The sequence below is a fragment of the Lagopus leucura genome, unplaced genomic scaffold (assembly GCF_019238085.1).
Source record: "Lagopus leucura isolate 7727_CA_CO unplaced genomic scaffold, USGS_WTPT01 Super-Scaffold_100002, whole genome shotgun sequence".
In the NCBI taxonomy this organism is placed as follows: domain Eukaryota; kingdom Metazoa; phylum Chordata; class Aves; order Galliformes; family Phasianidae; genus Lagopus; species Lagopus leucura.
This window is the reverse complement of record NW_024962263.1, coordinates 33,286,838-33,304,921: the sequence shown is the minus strand read 5'-3', so window position 1 is coordinate 33,304,921 and position 18,084 is coordinate 33,286,838. Positions and strand designations below refer to the sequence as shown.

The window sequence follows — 18,084 nt, the reverse complement described above, 5'->3', positions numbered from 1 at the left end:
GCAGAAATTGAAAGGAACTTTTTTAGCTTAAAAATTTTTTGTCTCTGCCTTTTTTATGGACCTTACTAGTTCTTAATAATAAGTCTAAACAAAAATTCAGAAGACTTAAGATGCTTGCTTCATGCTTTCAAACAGCCAAATGTTCAAGACTAGAATCACAAGTAGACTGTCATTGTTTGCAGAATTGATTTGCTGATATTTTTGCCACTTTGCTGCTATAGAAAGCAGTAGTTTGGAGAAGCTTTGGAGATGTAGAAAGCACAGTCTCAGATCCATACTGATTGATATGTATCAGAAGTTTCAGTCAATTTTGCTTTTCACTTTACAAGTCACGATTTTCTTAGCCAAACTTTCTGACTTTGTGTCCAACCAGAACAAATGGTTGGGGAATTGTTTGTTTCCTGTTCCCATTATTTCAATTTTTTATTGTAGTGGATCTCAGATGATTGCAACTTGTACTTTTCTAGCTTTGCTGAAAAAATGATTTGTTCTCTGTAAGATATCCTAGCCTGGAAGCCAAGAGGAAATAAAAGTAAACTTTTAACTTGGGGTGGGTGGCAAAGGAAAGATTTTTTTAGTTCTGTCAGGGTTTATACTGAAATGAACATTTAGAGAGAGGGAGAAAACAGGGTAACAAAGAGTGGTTGAAAACACTTTTTGTGAAGGTGACCACTGTACATGCACCGATCAGGATATTTTTTTTCTTAGCTGCTTATTTTGTTTCTATCTAAATGTGTGATCTGTTCTCAAAAGCACAAGGTATTTGATTCCTGACTTCATGCAGTATCCAGCTGTGATCCAGCCTGCCTCTGTTGTTTCGCGTTTACTGGAGTGCCTCAATTGGTCTGAGTAAAGGGAGAATTTTGGAGGTGCTTCTTTTGAACTGAGGTCTGGTTGATAGTGCATGACTTCAATAACGTCTTGATTCTTAGTAATTATCATATAAACAAAAGCATGTTGGTTATTTTATGCTATAGAGAGATTTTCTTTTGTCAGGTATCTGCTGGAGTGCCTCCAGATGGTGAACAGAATGGCCTCATGGGAAGAGTAGATGAAGGTGTGGATGAATTTTTCACAAAGAAAGTCACAAAAATGGATTCAAAGTAAGTTCACTTCATGTGGTTTGTTGTCACTTTTTAATTTATTTTTTTTTAATCTATACTACTAGCTTATCCATTCTACTCAAAAGTTGTTTTTGAATTCTGTTCTCAATATCCAGGCAAAGTCAGAAAATGCCTTGTTAGTCTAAGATAATACAATGAATTAAATTACCCTGCCTTAAAAATGACTAGTTTGAAATGAATTACCTCAGTATACTATTTGGTGTGGACTACTGACTATTGGGTACGTTTATAAATTAGCTGGCTCAATGTTACGTGTCAGTGGAGCCCATTGGATCTAAAGCAAAGCAGTGTATTTCTTGCGGCTCATCCCTCCATTGCCAGTAGTACACACACAAGTGTGTCTGTGTAGATAGTACTGATCAGGCACAAACAGGATTGTGAAAGATGACACTAGATATATGCTGTTTAGAAATACATGTTAAATATTTTAAAGCAGTTTAAATATTCCAGATTCTGGTAATAAATTTGTCTGAAAGACGTATCTCCTTCAGCTTTGTACAGAGGGATAAAATAGCTTATATCATTCTATGTAGCTGGTGGTATGCAGCTAGAAGTTTGCGCACCAATGCACGTTTGCATTTATACACACACAAAAATACTTATATAAATAAATGAGAAACTCTGGGCAACTTGAAACTACCTCTTCTGTATTGTCTGTGACATCCATTAAGGGAAATGGTAGGTGTTAACTGATAGGTAACTGTGTCAGGAAAAGCAAATGTTTTAAAATTGGCGTGTTACAAAAATGTGTAGTGACATAGGAAGCCATGTGTGATATTCTGTGTGTATTGGTAAAATCACAGTAGCTTTGAATTAACCAGGATTAACCAGGTTAAATTCAGGGTACTGGCAGACTAACAGCATCCTACAGTGTTTTCCTTGGGCTCCCACTAGCTGTTCATTTCAGATGTCTTCATGATCTCTCGCTATCCTTGTGTTCGTATCCCTGGCCATGTGCTTGACTCATGGATCTTTGCTTTTGTGAGCTGTCTCCATTTGCTTTATTGATGAGTCTTTCCAGTTGAGGTGCTCATATGCAGAAATGTAATGCACTCAGCTATCCCTTAAGCATGAATACTCTGCCTGTAAGGTACCTGGGAAAATCTTAACAGCATTGGGGATTTTTGTTTGGTTTGGTTTTGACTGCTTGTTTGTTGTTTTTGTTGTTGTTGCTTTTTGTATGTTTTCTTGGTGTTTTTTTTTTTTTTTAATTAAGTTTTGTTGGGTTTTGTTTCTGAGGATGAGCATCTGCATTATAAAGATGTTGTCTCTGTGTTCCTTTCTAAGAGAAGACAGCTCTATCAATTAGTTATTTTGTTCCCCCCAAAGCCTCTGCAAGTTCTGTGCTAGGATCAGTTATCCTCCTTATAATTACAGGTAGATGAAAACTAGAGATGACATTCTCTGGAAACAGAACAGTGTGAAATTGTATGTGCATAAACAGACAAGGCAGAGCTGTGCTGAAGCAACACCTCACTGGTGTTGGAAACAGACAGGCACACAGTGCAGATGACATGGCTGCTACTTTTCATTGTTCCATGCACAAGGCTGGTCCAGGAATTCTCAAGACTGTATGAGTAATGTTAGTTGTTCAGGTTTTAATTTAGTCTGAGCCTCGGGCTACTTATAGATCATACAAATGGTTGGCTCTGCCCAGGAGAAGTCATTTTGTACTGTTGAGAACAGATAGGGGAGGGAAGGGAAGAAGAGATTAAAATGTCCGTGTCTTTTATTAGGAGACCATCGACTAAAAGTTCAGAGAGCAGTGAGCCCAGTGAAGCAGGTGATGAGAAGAAGAAAAGGGACTCAAGGAAGAGTGGCTTCCTTAACTTAATCAAATCAAGAGGCTCCAAATCTGAACGTCCTCAGACTGTAATGGTGGCTGAGGAGCCCTCCTCACCCAAGGTTGCTTCAAAAAGTCAAGTGGTGGACTCCAGTAAGAAGGAGCTAAAACCTGCAGAGCAGAATGGTGGTACAGAGCGATCTGAGGAGTTAAAGACGCCGGACTCACTGGAGGAGATGCAGCCAGATGATGCTGCAAAGGCTGAAAGAGGTGACAGCAAAGGAAGCCCGCAAGGAGGCCGGAGGTACGGCGTGCAGGTGATGGGCAGTGGACTTCTTGCAGAAATGAAAGCCAAGCAGGAGAAGAGAGCAGCCTCTGCTCAGAAGGTGAAGGCAATTTGATTTCTCTTGAGTTATAAAAATTGAACAGAAAGTAAGGGAAGGGATACAGGGACTGGGTTTTCACAGAATCACAGAATCACCCAGGTTGGAAGGGACCTCAAGGATCATGTAGTTCCAACCCCCCTGCCTAGCAGGTTTTGTCATATCATTCCTGTTTTCTGGCAGGGATTGCAGAGTTCTCCTGCAAAGGAATTGCTGTGTGTTGTGGTTGAACGTGAATGCCCTGGCCAAGGACCAGGCTGCACATATAGAAAACATGCTCTTAAGCCTGCACTTTTTCTCCTCATGCTAGGGAGGCAGCATCAGCTATTGCACTTGATGTCACACCAACACAAGAGCAGAAGAGGACACAATTGTTTGCATGTGTTACAGAGTAATTTGGGGGCAACTAGCACCCAAACTAGCACAGTTTGTCTTCACTCTACGTGATCTGTGATTTGTTCATATATAATAGGTGCACGTTTTATCTAAAGCTAGGAAAGGCTGTTTACTGTGTATGCCCTTCAATTTATTTTCATGACTTGGACTTCTGTATTTTAAATACTAACTCTCAAAGAAAATAATCATGTATTTAAAAATAAATAAATAAAAAAGAGCTCCCCGTTATCTTCATGTGGGAATATCATCACATTACTCCAAAGCTTTTTGTGCCAAACTATTTTACTTGATGCCCGTTTCCCTTTGAACTTCTCTACTGTCAGCCTGTGCTTCATCCCAGCTGCGATTGGCATGTTCTGAAATTACCAAAGGATCAGTAATTTGTATTCCTCTCATTCTTCAGCATGCACTCGTGTGCTATCCCTTCCCCACCACTACTCCCCACCATTCCCGCACCATGACTTGGAAGATGTTACTTTACGGCAAAGCTCAAGTGTAAGCTTTGCCCTCATTTTCATCTTTTTAAAATCCTACACTGTTGTCTTACCATGTCTGAGTAAGGCATTCAGTTGTCATTTTTGCCTTTCTTCTCACTCTTACAGTACTTGCTGTGATGGCTGAACTATTGCTGCAAATCCTCTGGTCTTGTAATAAGCAAATTCAAGTTAAAGCAGAGACCTATGGCTTGCTAAAGTGACCCTCAGCATAAAAATTATGTCTCTAAGGAAGTGACCAATTCCCACCTTTCTAAATGTGCTGCATAGTGCCCATGAACAGTCTAATTGATTTCTAAGGCACCAGATTTTCAATTAAGATCCTATGATTGTAAATAAAAATGTTACAGTCTGCCGCAACATACAATAGACTTACTCCAGCCAATATAGATTTTTGCAATTGGATAAAGTGTATGCTTGGTGCTCTTCAATTTGTTAATACCTGTCATCTGAAGTTGGTCACATCTGGGATGATGCGTTTGTGGTAGTCTATGAGTGTGGGTCTACTTGCATTGATTAGCTTTTCTACCACTAATTGAAAACTCAAATTTCGTTTCTCAAAAAGGAAAGCTGTTACTTTTCCCAGTATTACTATGCTTTTCACGTTATGTTTTTTTCCTCAGTTTGGGAGGAAAAAAAAAAAAAGCCCCTTTCATGTTTGTCATTGGTTTCTTGCTCTCATTTTGTTGTTGATGTATAAATATAGGAAACTTTTAAGAAAATAATTTATTTTGATTTTTTTTAAGAGGTTATTGATCTTATTTTTGTTGTGTTTTTTAAAAGTTGATGTGTCTCAGTTTTGTTTTTTTTTTTAATAATGACAAGAAAGCTGAATCTCACAGCAGGGCACTGGCTTGCTTCTTAATGTTGTCCAGACCATACCAAATTGAACTACTGTTCAAAAGAATTTTTTGCATACTTTATCCTAGACTGCAATAGCAAATGGTTCAGTGTTGCACTTTTATTCATGGTATTCATGAAGCTGAAAAATATAAAGTATTTTGATGATTGAGCCACAGATGAAAGCATCCCACTGCTGTTAAATTACTTAGGAGATATATGGCACCAAATTCCCCAGTATCTTCAAATTTATCAGAATTCTAGCATGGTAGAAAATTATATTTTCCTTTAAGGTGCAGATGGCTGCTTATATTCTGAGCTATTTTACGTGAAAACAAAGCCAGAAGGTATTTACTATTTTATTCATACCCTCCTGCAGTCTTGTTACAGATACAAGTGATGAGCAGGTGCACAGTAGATGGAAAGATGGTAAACGCTTTTTTGTTTTCTTTTGCTTAGAATACAATGTGAGAATTGCTAGATAAATATGTGCAGTGAGGGTTACTGCTGTGCATACCTAACAAGGTCTTTTAGCTCCATCTAGTGTTTACAAGACTGAATTTTTAAATACCTCGAGGAAGACCTAAGAGCAAACCGAGCTCATATGCAATCTGTTTATGTGTGCATCATCAGTATTTCCCAACTCTGCGCACATTCCTTCTGAAAGTAGAGCCTGGCCATTATTTATCTAGATGGTAAATTTGCCTGCATTTGCCTGAAATGATTGACAACTTAGCAGAGTAAATTTTAGCAGTAAGTGCTTTGTGTAGTCTCAGGACTGTGAGCAGTTTGCAGTGTGTGTGTGGTAGCTAGCCAGACATGCTGATGTCCTAACTGCACCTGTGAGTACCACACTAAGTGCCAACACTGCTTTTGTACTTGGCCTCAATACACGGTGATATTTCCCTAGCAGTTCCATAACTGGAAGGAGGAAAGAGTCCCAGTGAAATTAGTTTTCATATTGTCCTAAAGCACTCTAAATATAATACAGTAGATAAATATTAAGAAAGTGTTGGTAATTTATTTCTCAAACAGTATTTTGTTTACCAAGATATGGAAGAAAGAACAAGTAAATGGGGAGTGGCAAATGAGGAGCAGACAGCATGTCAATGACAGACAAGAAAAAGCAATAAAAAAAAAAAAAAAGGAGCTTTCACTTAGCCTCCCCATAGCTTAATGTTCCTGCAAGCTTTGGATGGGTCATTATTTTGCCTGTAGAGGCAACATAGCTTACGACTCTTAACTCTTCAAATTATTATTTGAAGATTATGCTTCTAGAATGCTTTTGTTGGGAAAGCAATGTATTATGCTTACACATAGTTTTTAACATACAGATGATTTTATATGAAAAGTTTGTAGAAGCACAACACCCCAGACTGTGGGGTTTTTTTAAGAGAAACGAATGTCCAGCAGCCCTTGTAATAAGTAACATTTGTTTGTTTTTAAAGGAATCTTGTAAATACACAGGTGCTTCTGCTTCTGGAGCTGTCTTTGGAGAAAAGACTTTCTTAGTTTTAACTGCATTACCTGACCACTTAGTTTTAACTCCTGTATGTTAGCAGACCCATCACATAGGAGGCAGGGTATAATTGCAGCTTTGCTAGACACTTGTATGTATGCTTGATCAACTCAGTTTACTTCCCACCTGAATTTCATGTCCTTTCCAGGACATGAAAGAGAAACAAAGAAGTGCATCCAGTGAAAGATACTAACACTACTTTTTCTGCCTTACGGTTTCTGAATCAACACTTTTTTTTCCTAACAGAAGCATAGAGTTATACTGATTAAAGGTCTGTTATTAAGATGAGAGGTTTTCTCACTCTTGCAGAAACTTGGGAATGACACACCTTCCAAGGAGCCTTCTGATGCAGCAGTGAGCTCAGAACGACTGGATGGAAGTGGTACAGGTACAGTCTGGGACTCTTGTTATAAACTTTAGAAAATGCAAAACCTAAACTCAAAATCACATTTTGCTTTCCAAACTGCACACCTAACAATTGCTTAAGCAAAAGATGAAGTTATGGTAAGTGAACAGCATTAGAAACAGGTTCATGTTTGTACTGTGTTTGACAGCACTTCTCGTGAAGCCAGCTCGAGGTCTGTGTTGATAGCTAGTTGCTTTACACTTGTGCTACACATCCCAAAGAAGGGAAAGGACTCAGGATGTTCCTGGGACTCCTTCCAAAGAGTCCCCATTTGCAATAGAGATGCCAAAGCTGAAGCTGAACCCAGGAGCCAGCAAAAATGTCTTTGTGCGTTAGAATTGAAGCTTCTGAATACATCTGTAGGCTTCAGCATGACTAGTCTGCAAGGTTAATAGTAGTCAATGTATGTAACTGCTCTTCTAGTCCTGGCTTTGGGCTCTTTGAAGAGACTTCTCATAGCCAATGGACAGTAACTCTTCCCAGGCTTTAGCTGACATGAACAAAGCTAAAGCGGTCTGCAGAGTTGCAGAGGCCCTGGGATGCAGCCCACGTGCACAGAATAAGAAAAGTAAACTCAGTGCTTACAGCAGCATTTCACTTTGTGGCTAGTCCTGCTTTGCACTAGCCAAAGGCCCTTGTCAGGCTGTAGTCTTGAAATGGCAGTGCCTAAATACATATCCTCTTGGTGCAAGAGGAGTGCCTGATTGCTGGGCACACAAATTGGGCTAAAATCTAAATCCAAAAGTGGGCAGCTTGGTTGAGCACTTCAGAAATCAATTATGAGCACTTCTACCTTTCTAAAGCTGGTTTTAAAAGGCAGCTTGTACACAGCATGTTAAAGCAAGCTATAAATCAGTGACCTTAGGTCAGCCTGCTTGTCTTTTGAAAAGCACTGTTCAGACTGTGTGTGTCTCCTGATACTGTCAAACAAATCAGAGGAGCAAGAATCGCATATACTTAGGATATTAGCATAGCTGTGGGTATCTGATCCCAATATTTCTCTAGTATATGGCACATTCACCACACCTCACTGCACTGTGCATGCCCCTTCCTTCTGCCTTCCAGCTGTCAGTTCTTTCTTTGTCACTCTTGCTTGAGAGCTCCCTGAGGCTGCTTTTCACTGTTGCAGCTACAGTTTGTCTTTGTTTTGGTTTAATTTATTTTACTGGGTTCTCATAATATTAGCAGGCCTGGGGTTGGGAAGGCAAGAAAGAAAGGAAAAATTGCTGGATGTTGCTACAGGAAAACTATAGATAAGTATGTATGCAAGCGCACAGCTCCTCTGGTTAGCCAGAGTTTAACTCCAGCTGGGCTGAAAAGCAGCTTTGTAGACTGGAAAAATTTTTTGGACATTGGCTTGCAACAAACTATATCCAACACTCCTCTCCCATTGCTTTTGAAATGGCTGTGCTCAGCACTCCTGTAAACAAGCAGGATTTCTGAATGGGAATAGCAGGTAGGTAGGTCAAGTCTGAGCAGATTGTTGCTTTGCCAGGTACCAAGGCAACCAGTCTGCATTTCAGTTAGTCTGTCATTTTGTTCCCGAGAATAAAGATGTGATGACTGTTGAATGTCTCAAACTAGCATACAGATTTCAGGATTATCTATATATCTACTACATACAAGCTTTCATCCTCCTCAAAGTAGAAAAGCAGGCCAAGCATTTTGCTTGGTTGCAATTTAATGTCCAGCAGGCTTTCTACCAACTGGCACAGCTAAACAGAACTGATTTGTGCCTTGGAAATGAATGTAGTTTTATGCATAAATACTTTGATCTTTGTTTGGAATAATAAACTTGCTAATGCATAGAAACCATTGTTCATACGCAGTGTTGTTAAATCAATCAAAATATTAACTAAAGAATATTTTGGTCTCTTCTGAGTTTCAAAATCTTTTCAGAGCTTGCTAAAAGCAACAAATAACAAGATGTAGCCTGCTGACCACACGTTCCAGATCTATTTTATGGGCCAGGATTTCTCTGTTGATTTTGGACAGCCAACCTTTTGTCTATAGAGGCACAAATCAGCCGAAGGCTGTCTTTTCTACTGATCCATAGCTGCTTCCTCAGCAGGTAGGCCATCCCATCTGCTCCCAGGATGATAAAGAGAGAATGAGGTCCAGCCAGCCATCAACCCAAATGTATTAAAAGGACTGGAGATGTCATCACCTATGAGGCAATTGATTTATGTTAGCACATGTAAGAATTGATGGATTTAGGTGCTCTTCCTGTGGTGATTTTAAAACACTAAGAGTTACCTTACCAATGCTGCAAGGCTCTGTGTGTGTATATGTGAACTGGTAAAGGTGTTTTCTATATGAGTGTGCATACATGTATGCTGAACACTCCACGTTGCACGAGACAGTAATTTATGTGTCTGTTTATTTTAGTGCCTAAACTCTCCCTTCCAGAGAGCCGGTTTGCCTCCAATAAAGGTGACTCTATCTCAGCATCATCTGAAAAAAATGCGAAAGCTGAACCAAAGGCAGAAGCTGCGGCAAAGGCAAGAAGTTCTTCCAATACACCAACCAGCCCCAAACCCCCGCTGCAGTCAGCGAAGCCCAGCCTGGCAGGACGCCCCACGGTGCCACAGAAACCACGCTCTGCCTCTCGCACTGGTGAGGAGCTGCTGGGTACTTCTGAGTGGAGTTTCTGTGAGCCATGGAGGAGACACCCAGGGCTGCATTCTGAACAGAAGTTAAATGCAGATGGATTCCTCAGGCACTTGCTCTTGACTTGCTTCCTTCTTTTCCATCTCCCTCTTGCCATAATTCAAATGCAGTTATTTAAAACGGTTTAGCCTTGTGACAGTAAAATCTGAGGAGAACCAGTGGAAACACTGACAGAGCTGTTCTGAGTTAGCCTGCTCTCTTAGGAATGCTCAGAGGTCTGCTTCAGAATGAAAACTGTTGTAATTGTGTTGGCAATACTATTTTCTCTGAGCACCTGACTCTAAATACTGAAGCCCTTGGGGTTTTTTGGCTCTTAGCTCCCTGAGTGAATGCCTGTTAATAATTAGTCCAAACAACTGTTTCTCACTCTCTTTTCCCTCATTTTGCCTGTGATTCTTTCCTTATTATTTTTGATCAGAATTAACTGTAGCTGTGAATTTACAGCCCTGCTAGACTGCCAGCTGAATGGTTATTTATTAACTTCTGCTCTGTTCCAGCCTCCCACCTAGATATTACCTGAATATTTTCAATATCATGAAACAGATCTTCTATACAATGACTGCTTTTAACAGTCTGATGACACAACTCCCTTTTCCCAAAGTATAACCATTGCAGTTTAGAGGAATTAAATGCTAGTTACTGACTCTCCTAGTGGCTGTAGCAAATGGAACTTATTGCTGCTAATTGAAGAACATAAGCATTGCCTCTAGGCTTTTCCCATACTTAGCAATGACCTGAGAAAGATTACATATCTGAGGGGGGACAAGAAGCAAATGGATGTTAAAGCCTCTTCCTTGCCTTAATGTGTGCCTGACACTGTTTAACCTGTCTTTGCACACTAGTGGGTGGAGTGTTGTTCAAGTACAGAATCACCTTCAGGTTGCAGATGGCTTTGTTTTATTGGTCATTTCAAAAATGGTCATAGAATTGTTGGGTGAAATAGATACCTTGTAAAGATAAATACAACAGAAAGGCATTGCTTATTTCATGATGCTTAATCTATAAAATAGGCAGCATGTTATCTCAAAATATCTTGTATCAAACAGACCTAAGCTATCTGTTTCTACCAGTTCATATTTCCTGCAGAGAGGAGCCTACTGCAGACTTACTACAGAAAGCAATTAATATTTGCTAGTAATAAGCCAGCTCCTTGGGTGGCAGCAAAGCAGCATCGTCTCTGCTGCAGTCTGATTTCTTTCCTAGTACTTGTATTGACTTGCTAGCTAAGGTCACATACGTGATGTGATGACGAAGCCAAACAATAATCCTATTTGCATTCTTGCTCCTGCTGTTGTTTATGGTGATGTGACCAGAGTAATGATAGCAAACTTTTGCTAAGTAATCTGAAGGCAGCAGAGCACAGCTCAAATGTCTTCAAATCATCGAAGTCTGAAAGTGATTCCTTGGTAAAGCATGAAATACATCAGCTTTATTTCAGAACCATGTAGCTGTGTTTGCCAAGCCCATCGCTCACGCACAGAGCTTGATGTTGATACCAAGTTTCCCAAAGCACCTGGCCTCACAGGCATGTGGAGGCCTTGAGAATTTACTGCATCTGTTCAGACTGAGTTGCATTTGGAAGCTCATCACTTTTTAAAATTTGCTGAAATTAACAAGATTGAATCCTTTTTGATGACCAATTTGTGTTAACAGTAGGATAGATTCCTGTTAATTTCCAATATGCAGCTAAATTAACTTGTGTTCCAAATTTATACAAGTATTATGGAATAGAATCATAGAATGGTTTGGGTTGGAAGGGACCTTTAAGGTCATCTAGTTTCAGTCCTCTGCTATCGCCAGGTTGCTCAGAGCCCCATCCAGCCTGGCTTTCAATGCTTCCAGGGAGGGGGCATCCACAACCTCTCTGGGCAACCTGTTCCAGTGTCTCACCACCCTAACAGTAAAGAATTTCTTCCTAATATCTACTCCAAATCTACAAAATATTTCCAGAAATCCATCCAAAATTGTTTTCAGCTGTTTTTTTACAAATTGCATGCTTATGTTTTGCATGAAGTTCAGTTTTCTGTTTGTACTGCTGTAGTAACACCCGTTAAAAATGCTGGAGTTGATATCTTATGTTTGGCTATAAATATTCTTTTACCTGGCCTGAAGCCCATCATATGTTCTCCTAACATAAATACCCATTATTTTTTCCAATACAGATTCTAGCTGTTTCTTTGTTTCATGTTGTGTTGGACTTTGGTCCCATCATGAAGATGCCTCTTATGTGAGCTACTGAGCAAATATAACCTCTCATCTTTTGTTCATGATTTTCACAGAGGATGCTCCAGAGTCTCCCTCTGGCCCCAGCTCCCCAAAAGTTGCCCTGCTTCCACCCATGCTGAAGAAAGTTCCCTCTGATAAAGAAAAGGACGGTCAGAGCAGCCCCACAGTCAGATCATTTTCTCAAGAAGGTAGGAGTGTTGGTATAACTGTTGGTCCAGCATGCCTTTTATCTACTGGGAATCAACGTGTCATTGTTCCCTGATCTGATTGTTCTTGGAAGAGAAGGGAATTATTCATTTTAAGGAAAAAAGAGGAAGGAGAGTATATCTAGTCATGGCTTCCCACCCCTTCTCCACCCGTGGGTTGGTGCTCTACATTTTCTTTGTTTCATCAAACCAACTGAAAGATGAATTTCTTGTTACTAATGATGTAGCTGAACAATTAAGGGATGTTTGTGTTATGTACGTTATGTTTTAGTTTGATCTGACTCAAGGTGCTGATTGATGTTGGTCACAGATAACAATGTGAAATGCAGCTCTGTTGATCAGTAAAGTTGCAGGGGAGCAGCCCTGACTCTTCCTTGCAGCTGGCCTTTTGCTCTGTGTGTGTTAACGCATGTAACTAGGCTCACCTCACACTTGGGCAATATGTTGTGGTGTGCCCGGGCAATGTTGGGTACTTTTACCACATTGTTCACTCACAATAATCTCTTTCCTGCTTTTCACGTGCACTCTGGATTTCTTCTTTTACTGATGTGTTCCCTTGCCCTGCAGTTGGCTTTCAAGAGAGTTAAGGCTTCCTTCGAAAGTATAGGACATGGAGAAATAGTCACAGAACTATTGTTCAGCATGGTCTTAGCTGGCACAAAGACAACATTGAAATATGAGGGCGAGACCTCCATCCGTTGGACTGTCCTTGAGAAAGATGAGTCACTTTTCCAGCTCAAGGTGATTTCCCATCACATCCGGACTGGAAAAATAGCATAAGCTGTGAGACAAACGGGTGCCCGTTCACACTCTGCCAGCACTTCTCTGCAGGATGGGATGTGGCAGATGAGTCAGGGCAGATACATCACACTGGGCTGTGAAAAAGGAGCAGTTGTGTGTCAGAGTTCACTGTTACCCACTGATGGGAGGAGCCTGGTTTTAATTCTGCCTTTAGTCCCATCGGAGCCTGCACTGAGACAGGTGAACTGAGGCACAGCTTATGGACCAGGCTTACTTAACTGGGGCCATCATGCTGAGAATGGCTGCAATCAGAGGCTCTTGCCACACTTGACTCTTTCAGTTGCTCTCTGATAAATGTGTGTCCTAAAGCCCTTGTTTCCTGGCCAGCTTTTCACCAGGGAGAACTTGCTGCTGCATACCTGGAGATACCCAGTGTAGTGGGACCTGTTGCAGACATGTTTCGTGTGATGTTGGCTTCACCATTACAGTGCTCTATCTCTTCTAAGTCTTTGTCATGAGAGGAGACACTGGAGAAGGAGGAAATACAGGACTGAAACTACAATCCTTTTGAATTACAGCAACTTCCAACACAGCGCAGATTTTAAAAGTTTCTGTATTCCGTGACCATTATAAACGAAATGGGAGTCACTTTATTCTTAAAATTTGTTGGCTCACTATACAAATCCTTGTAGAAAAAGGGTTGGATGCTGCCTTCCTTCCTCTTTGCTCACTTACGCTTTGCCTACACAGAAGACTGATCCAAGCTGAGACAGTATCCTAGTTGCTGCTGCTGCACTGTAAGAATTTTATTAACAATAGCTTGAAATGACTAACATTGTGTTTCTGGATCCTTACGTAGCTGCTATGCTTTGTGTAGAGATGCTTGGAAAAGACTGAATTCTGTCTCTTTTGGTTCTCATTTTTTGTCAGGATAACTTTTCTCTTTATGACTGTTCTACTTTTGGTCATTCCTCCTTCCTTGCATTCTGCTTCCTTTCAGACTAGCATGCACAATTTATTTCTGCAACTGGTAAATCACTGCAAATCCACCTAAGTCCATAAACAAAATTATAGCTGCTGCAAAAGAAAGCAGCAAATTACATGATACTTAATTATAAAAATGCTTTATGTGAAGTAGTTTAATTGTACTGCATGGGGCAATTCCCAAATGCACTTCTTTGCACAGACTGTAAGGTCAGGCTGCAGTTACCAACATACACAAATATCCAGGCTAGATTTAAGCCAGCATCTGGCGTATCGATTGCTGCTCTTTGAGTGATTGATTAGATGGGATGACAAATTGAAATTATTTATGCTACTTAATACTTTCTGTATATGGGTCTCTGTACACTATGGGGTATAAACGGATCCATTTCCCTGCTAGAGAGAACAGGAGAAGGTCAAAAAAGAGCTGCAGACCATGACTGTGCCAAGCCACCCGGAGGAGGGGGAGCCACTTTGGGGCAGTGCTCTGCCAGTGTGGAAGAGGAAGGCAGTGTGCTTGGGCTGAGGAAAGCTCAGCCAGCTCCTGGTTAGCAGTTTCCAATTTCATTTTTTATCTGGATGGTGCTTGACAGCTGGTACTAACAATTGCTAAGATGCTGTGGTAGCAGAGAAGCCTTGAAAGGGTGCTGCTCTGTCACTCAAGTGTGAGAAGGGTGAAAGTCCCATGAGATGTTCATCATCTTTCTGCACCACTGGGCAACCTGATCTACTGGGCAGCAACCCTGCCCACAGCAGGGAGCTGGAACTGGGTGAGCTTTAAGGTCCCTTCCAACCAATCCGAGCCAGTCTGTGATTCTATGATGTGTGCACTAAAGAATTTCAAAACATATTTCATCCTGAGTATTATTAGTGCCAGCTTCTGCACTGTCTCGCAACCATTTGAGAACAGGGAACAGCATGTTGTTTTCAGCTGGCATAAACAAAAATAAAACCCACAAGAACCCAAGCCCATGACATGTGCTACACCTCTTGAAAAGCACCTTGGACTTAAAGTGAGCTCATTCAGTAAAATATAAAAACAGCTGGTTGAACCATGTGTTTTTAAAATGTAAAAGCTCCTGTTCCCAAATGGTTTGTGTTTCCATGCTTCTCTCTACCTTGTAACTAGCTTGTTTAAACAGTGATTCAAAATTACTCTTTTCTGCAGCCTTTTAATGAGTTGAGTATCTTATGCAATTGCATTTACTCACAGTTCTTCTATTTATAAGACATCATGTATTCCTTCTGTGTATTTCCCATCATTCATTCTATTCTATTGTGAGGAAAAGGAAAGAACTGTCCCATCTGCCCCTCTCTATTCTCAGTCCAGATCTTCTAATTTGCTGAGCACGCTGGGGAATCAAACTTAGCCCATCAGATTTGGAACCTCTTTTCACCATCACAACCAAATTATTTTAGTTCTTAAGTAGCTCTCCAATAAAATAAGTTTCAAAAGCTGAGGTGCTGCTTCAGATCTCTGCAAGTCGCCTTGATGTGGTTTCATGAGGGCTGTACCTGAGGTCCACTCTGATGGCATCAGCCTGCTTACAGTGTATGGACTTAAGTGCCTGACATATTTTTCAGGCATTTTGGGGGCAAACTCCCCACCTTGTTTTATTAGGCCATAAATACAAACAGCTGCTGCAGCATGTGTTCTGGGTTTCATTTGAAGAGCAAATGGAAGCTCAAACAACAGCCATGTAATTACTTGCAGGTGCAATTATCAAGAATGATTCAGAGCCACAGGGCACCTATTTTTCTGTGAAAAGCAGTGGTGTTTGGGAAGGTGGAAAGACCTAACTTGTTATTTTATTTTATATGTTATTTTGCTTTATTTTTAAATAGACTTTAGGCATCTTTGAAAAGTTAAATAGCTTTAAGAGAATTTTCTCAAAATCCTCTTCCAGTTTGCAAAGTAGGGATAAGAAAGCAATGATTGTATAATTGCTAGCTCTTATTTCACCCCATGTTTTGGCTAGCACGCATGAGGAAAAAGGTATTTTGGAGTTGGTAGGACTGCTTGGGTCAGAAATGCACCATGTATGCAAGGTGTGGGTCCCATAGGATGAGTGCTGGATGTGTCCCTTCTGCTCTTACATTGGCAGAGATGCAGAACTGGATGCCAGATAAAGCCAGATGGAGCTTTGTGGCATACCTGGGTGGCTCCATGGCTTAATCCAGGGGAAAAGGTGCAGTAAAGGCACGCTAGAGGTTTGCCATCTGTGTAAAGGTTTGTTTTGACAGGAAGCATGAGGGTTCTATAGACATCAGCCCTTGCATAACCTTGCTCCCGTTGCTGTGCATAATAAAACTCTTGTTTCCATAGAAATTTTAGACCACTTACCCGACCAGAGGCCTTAATGATGGTTTAAAACCTTTTCTTTCCATTCCATTTCAAAGTTCATAGATTTAGGGGAAAACGCTGGCCTTCCTCAGATTTATTGTGCTAGGCAAACAGAACAAGTGCTGCCTGCTTTTAGACAAACAGAAACAGGGCCGTCCTGCTTTCTGCCCTGCTGAGACACAGCTGTGCTCCCAGCTGAGAGAGCTGCAGGTCAGGCTTTTGAGGAGAAGGGTCTAAGCTGTGCACTGCTGCTTTAAGGAGGGTCCTGCCAAGGCACCCATGCAGTCAGGAGGGCACTGTTTGCAATCCAGGCCCTCTGTTTGTTCGTGATGTGATGAGAAGGAAGCCTCCAGGCCTTTTCTAACTGTAATGTCTGTCTGTGTCACACTGAGGTGCACTGAGTTTCATATTTCAGGTTTGTCTGCTCATCAGCCACCACTGGGGTGGAGTTTGCTCCTTTTCTTTCCTTCTCTCCCTGCCTCTCACCTTCTTTTGGGTTGAATTCGTGGATCTGTGCTACTCCCACCGGTTCAAGTGAATACTGCAGGAGTGGGTGCAGGTGCCTTATGCAGGAATGACCTTTTCCCTCTCCTCCTTTCTGCACTCATTACTAAGACCCATTTCTGTGTTTTGCACAGCTGCCAAAAGAAGCCCTGGGCACCAGTCCCACGAGTTCCAGGAGCTGAAGCAGAGGTCCTTAAGTAAAGACGGCCATCAGGGAAGCAAGTCCAGCGACTCTGGCGAAGAGGCAGATAAAGATTTTATTTTTGTTTAGCAATCAGTCCAACTGCTTTGTAGTGTGAGAGCTTTGATAACAGTCAGGGTACAGCAATCAACAGCCCTTCCAGCCAGCTGCTCTATCACCACAGGTACATCCCCACACAGAGAAGGTGATCTTCCAAACGCGATTCCCACTACAATCAGTTGCTGTTGATTTGGTCCTTAATTTCTGTTCTGTCCCATTCAGACATTCCTTCCCATGCCTTTGCTAAAGCCAGCAATCCTTTCATGTATTCTACTTGAATTTCCTCCAAAGCAGCTACAAAGAATGCCCTGCATTAGGGCGTTGGGGAAGCAAAGCAAATTAACTGGACACTGTCTTACGCTCGTACACTGTACAGCAGGTAATGTGTTGTACTGCTGAATGTAAATGTGTCAAATCTGCACGTGACTTACCTATAAATATATTCTTGCGGTATGCAATTGCACATTGTAATTATATTAAGAGCACACTAATAAAATAATTTGTATAGATTATATATATTAAATGCTTGGGTATGGTTTTTACATTCTCCCATAGGGAGCTTCTTTCTTCCTGTTCTTGTACTGTACATAAAGCTCCAGCGCTTACATTTGTGTACTGTCAAAAAGCACAATGGAGAAGGATCTGAATGACATATAAGCTTGTTATGCTTCCACGTTCATGTATTAATGTATATAGTTGGTTGGAATGAGGGCAATGGAAATTTTATTAATATTGGTGTTTTCTAGAGACCTTCAGTTCTGTCTGCATATTAGCTTCCTTTCAATGTGTAATTCTACGAGAACTATAGTTGGACATCTGTAAAAACATTTCTGCTTTTGGGGAAGGGGTGCAGGTTTCACAGGTATCCACTTACATTGCAGGTTGAAGGGATTTTATTCATATGTATATTTGTAACAATAAAAATGATTTTACAACTGAAATTGAGCTCCTCGTTTTTACAGCACTGGTTTTGGTCTGAGAGGTTCTGCTCGTTGAATGATAGCATAGTGTCAGATAGAGCAAGCGTGCAGTTCAGACAAAAACAGTGTCCTCCTTTTCTCCTTGTGGTGAAAAGTCTGCTCCTCTGGCTTGGCTCCACACAGCATCACCCAAAAATCATACTGCACATCTGAGAGCATTGCCCAGATGCTTTTCTTATGCCAGAGCATCTCTAAAGTAAGGCAGGAGGCTGTAGAAAACAGGTCCTAAAGCCTGGGTTTTCA

At 41.0% G+C, this 18,084-nt stretch overlaps 1 protein-coding gene across 4 annotated transcripts in view; it reads left to right on the top strand.

Moving 5' to 3' along the window:
- CARMIL1 (capping protein regulator and myosin 1 linker 1) overlaps positions 1-17,802 on the top strand; it is a 173,423-nt gene extending 155,621 nt beyond the window's left edge. For 2 of the 4 annotated variants that reach the window (XM_042869390.1, XM_042869394.1), the window contains 7 exons: positions 997-1,103; positions 2,861-3,293; positions 6,849-6,927; positions 9,334-9,561; positions 11,895-12,029; positions 14,173-14,319; positions 16,755-17,802. In XM_042869390.1, the coding sequence (XP_042725324.1) occupies positions 997-1,103; positions 2,861-3,293; positions 6,849-6,927; positions 9,334-9,561; positions 11,895-12,029; positions 14,173-14,319; positions 16,755-16,891 (1,266 nt within the window). In that variant the 3' untranslated portion in view covers positions 16,892-17,802. The remainder of the gene's footprint in view (positions 1-996; positions 1,104-2,860; positions 3,294-6,848; positions 6,928-9,333; positions 9,562-11,894; positions 12,030-14,172; positions 14,320-16,754) is intronic. The other 2 variants (XM_042869392.1, XM_042869393.1) reach the window with 2 other exon arrangements.
- Positions 17,803-18,084: the final 282 nt, after the last annotated feature.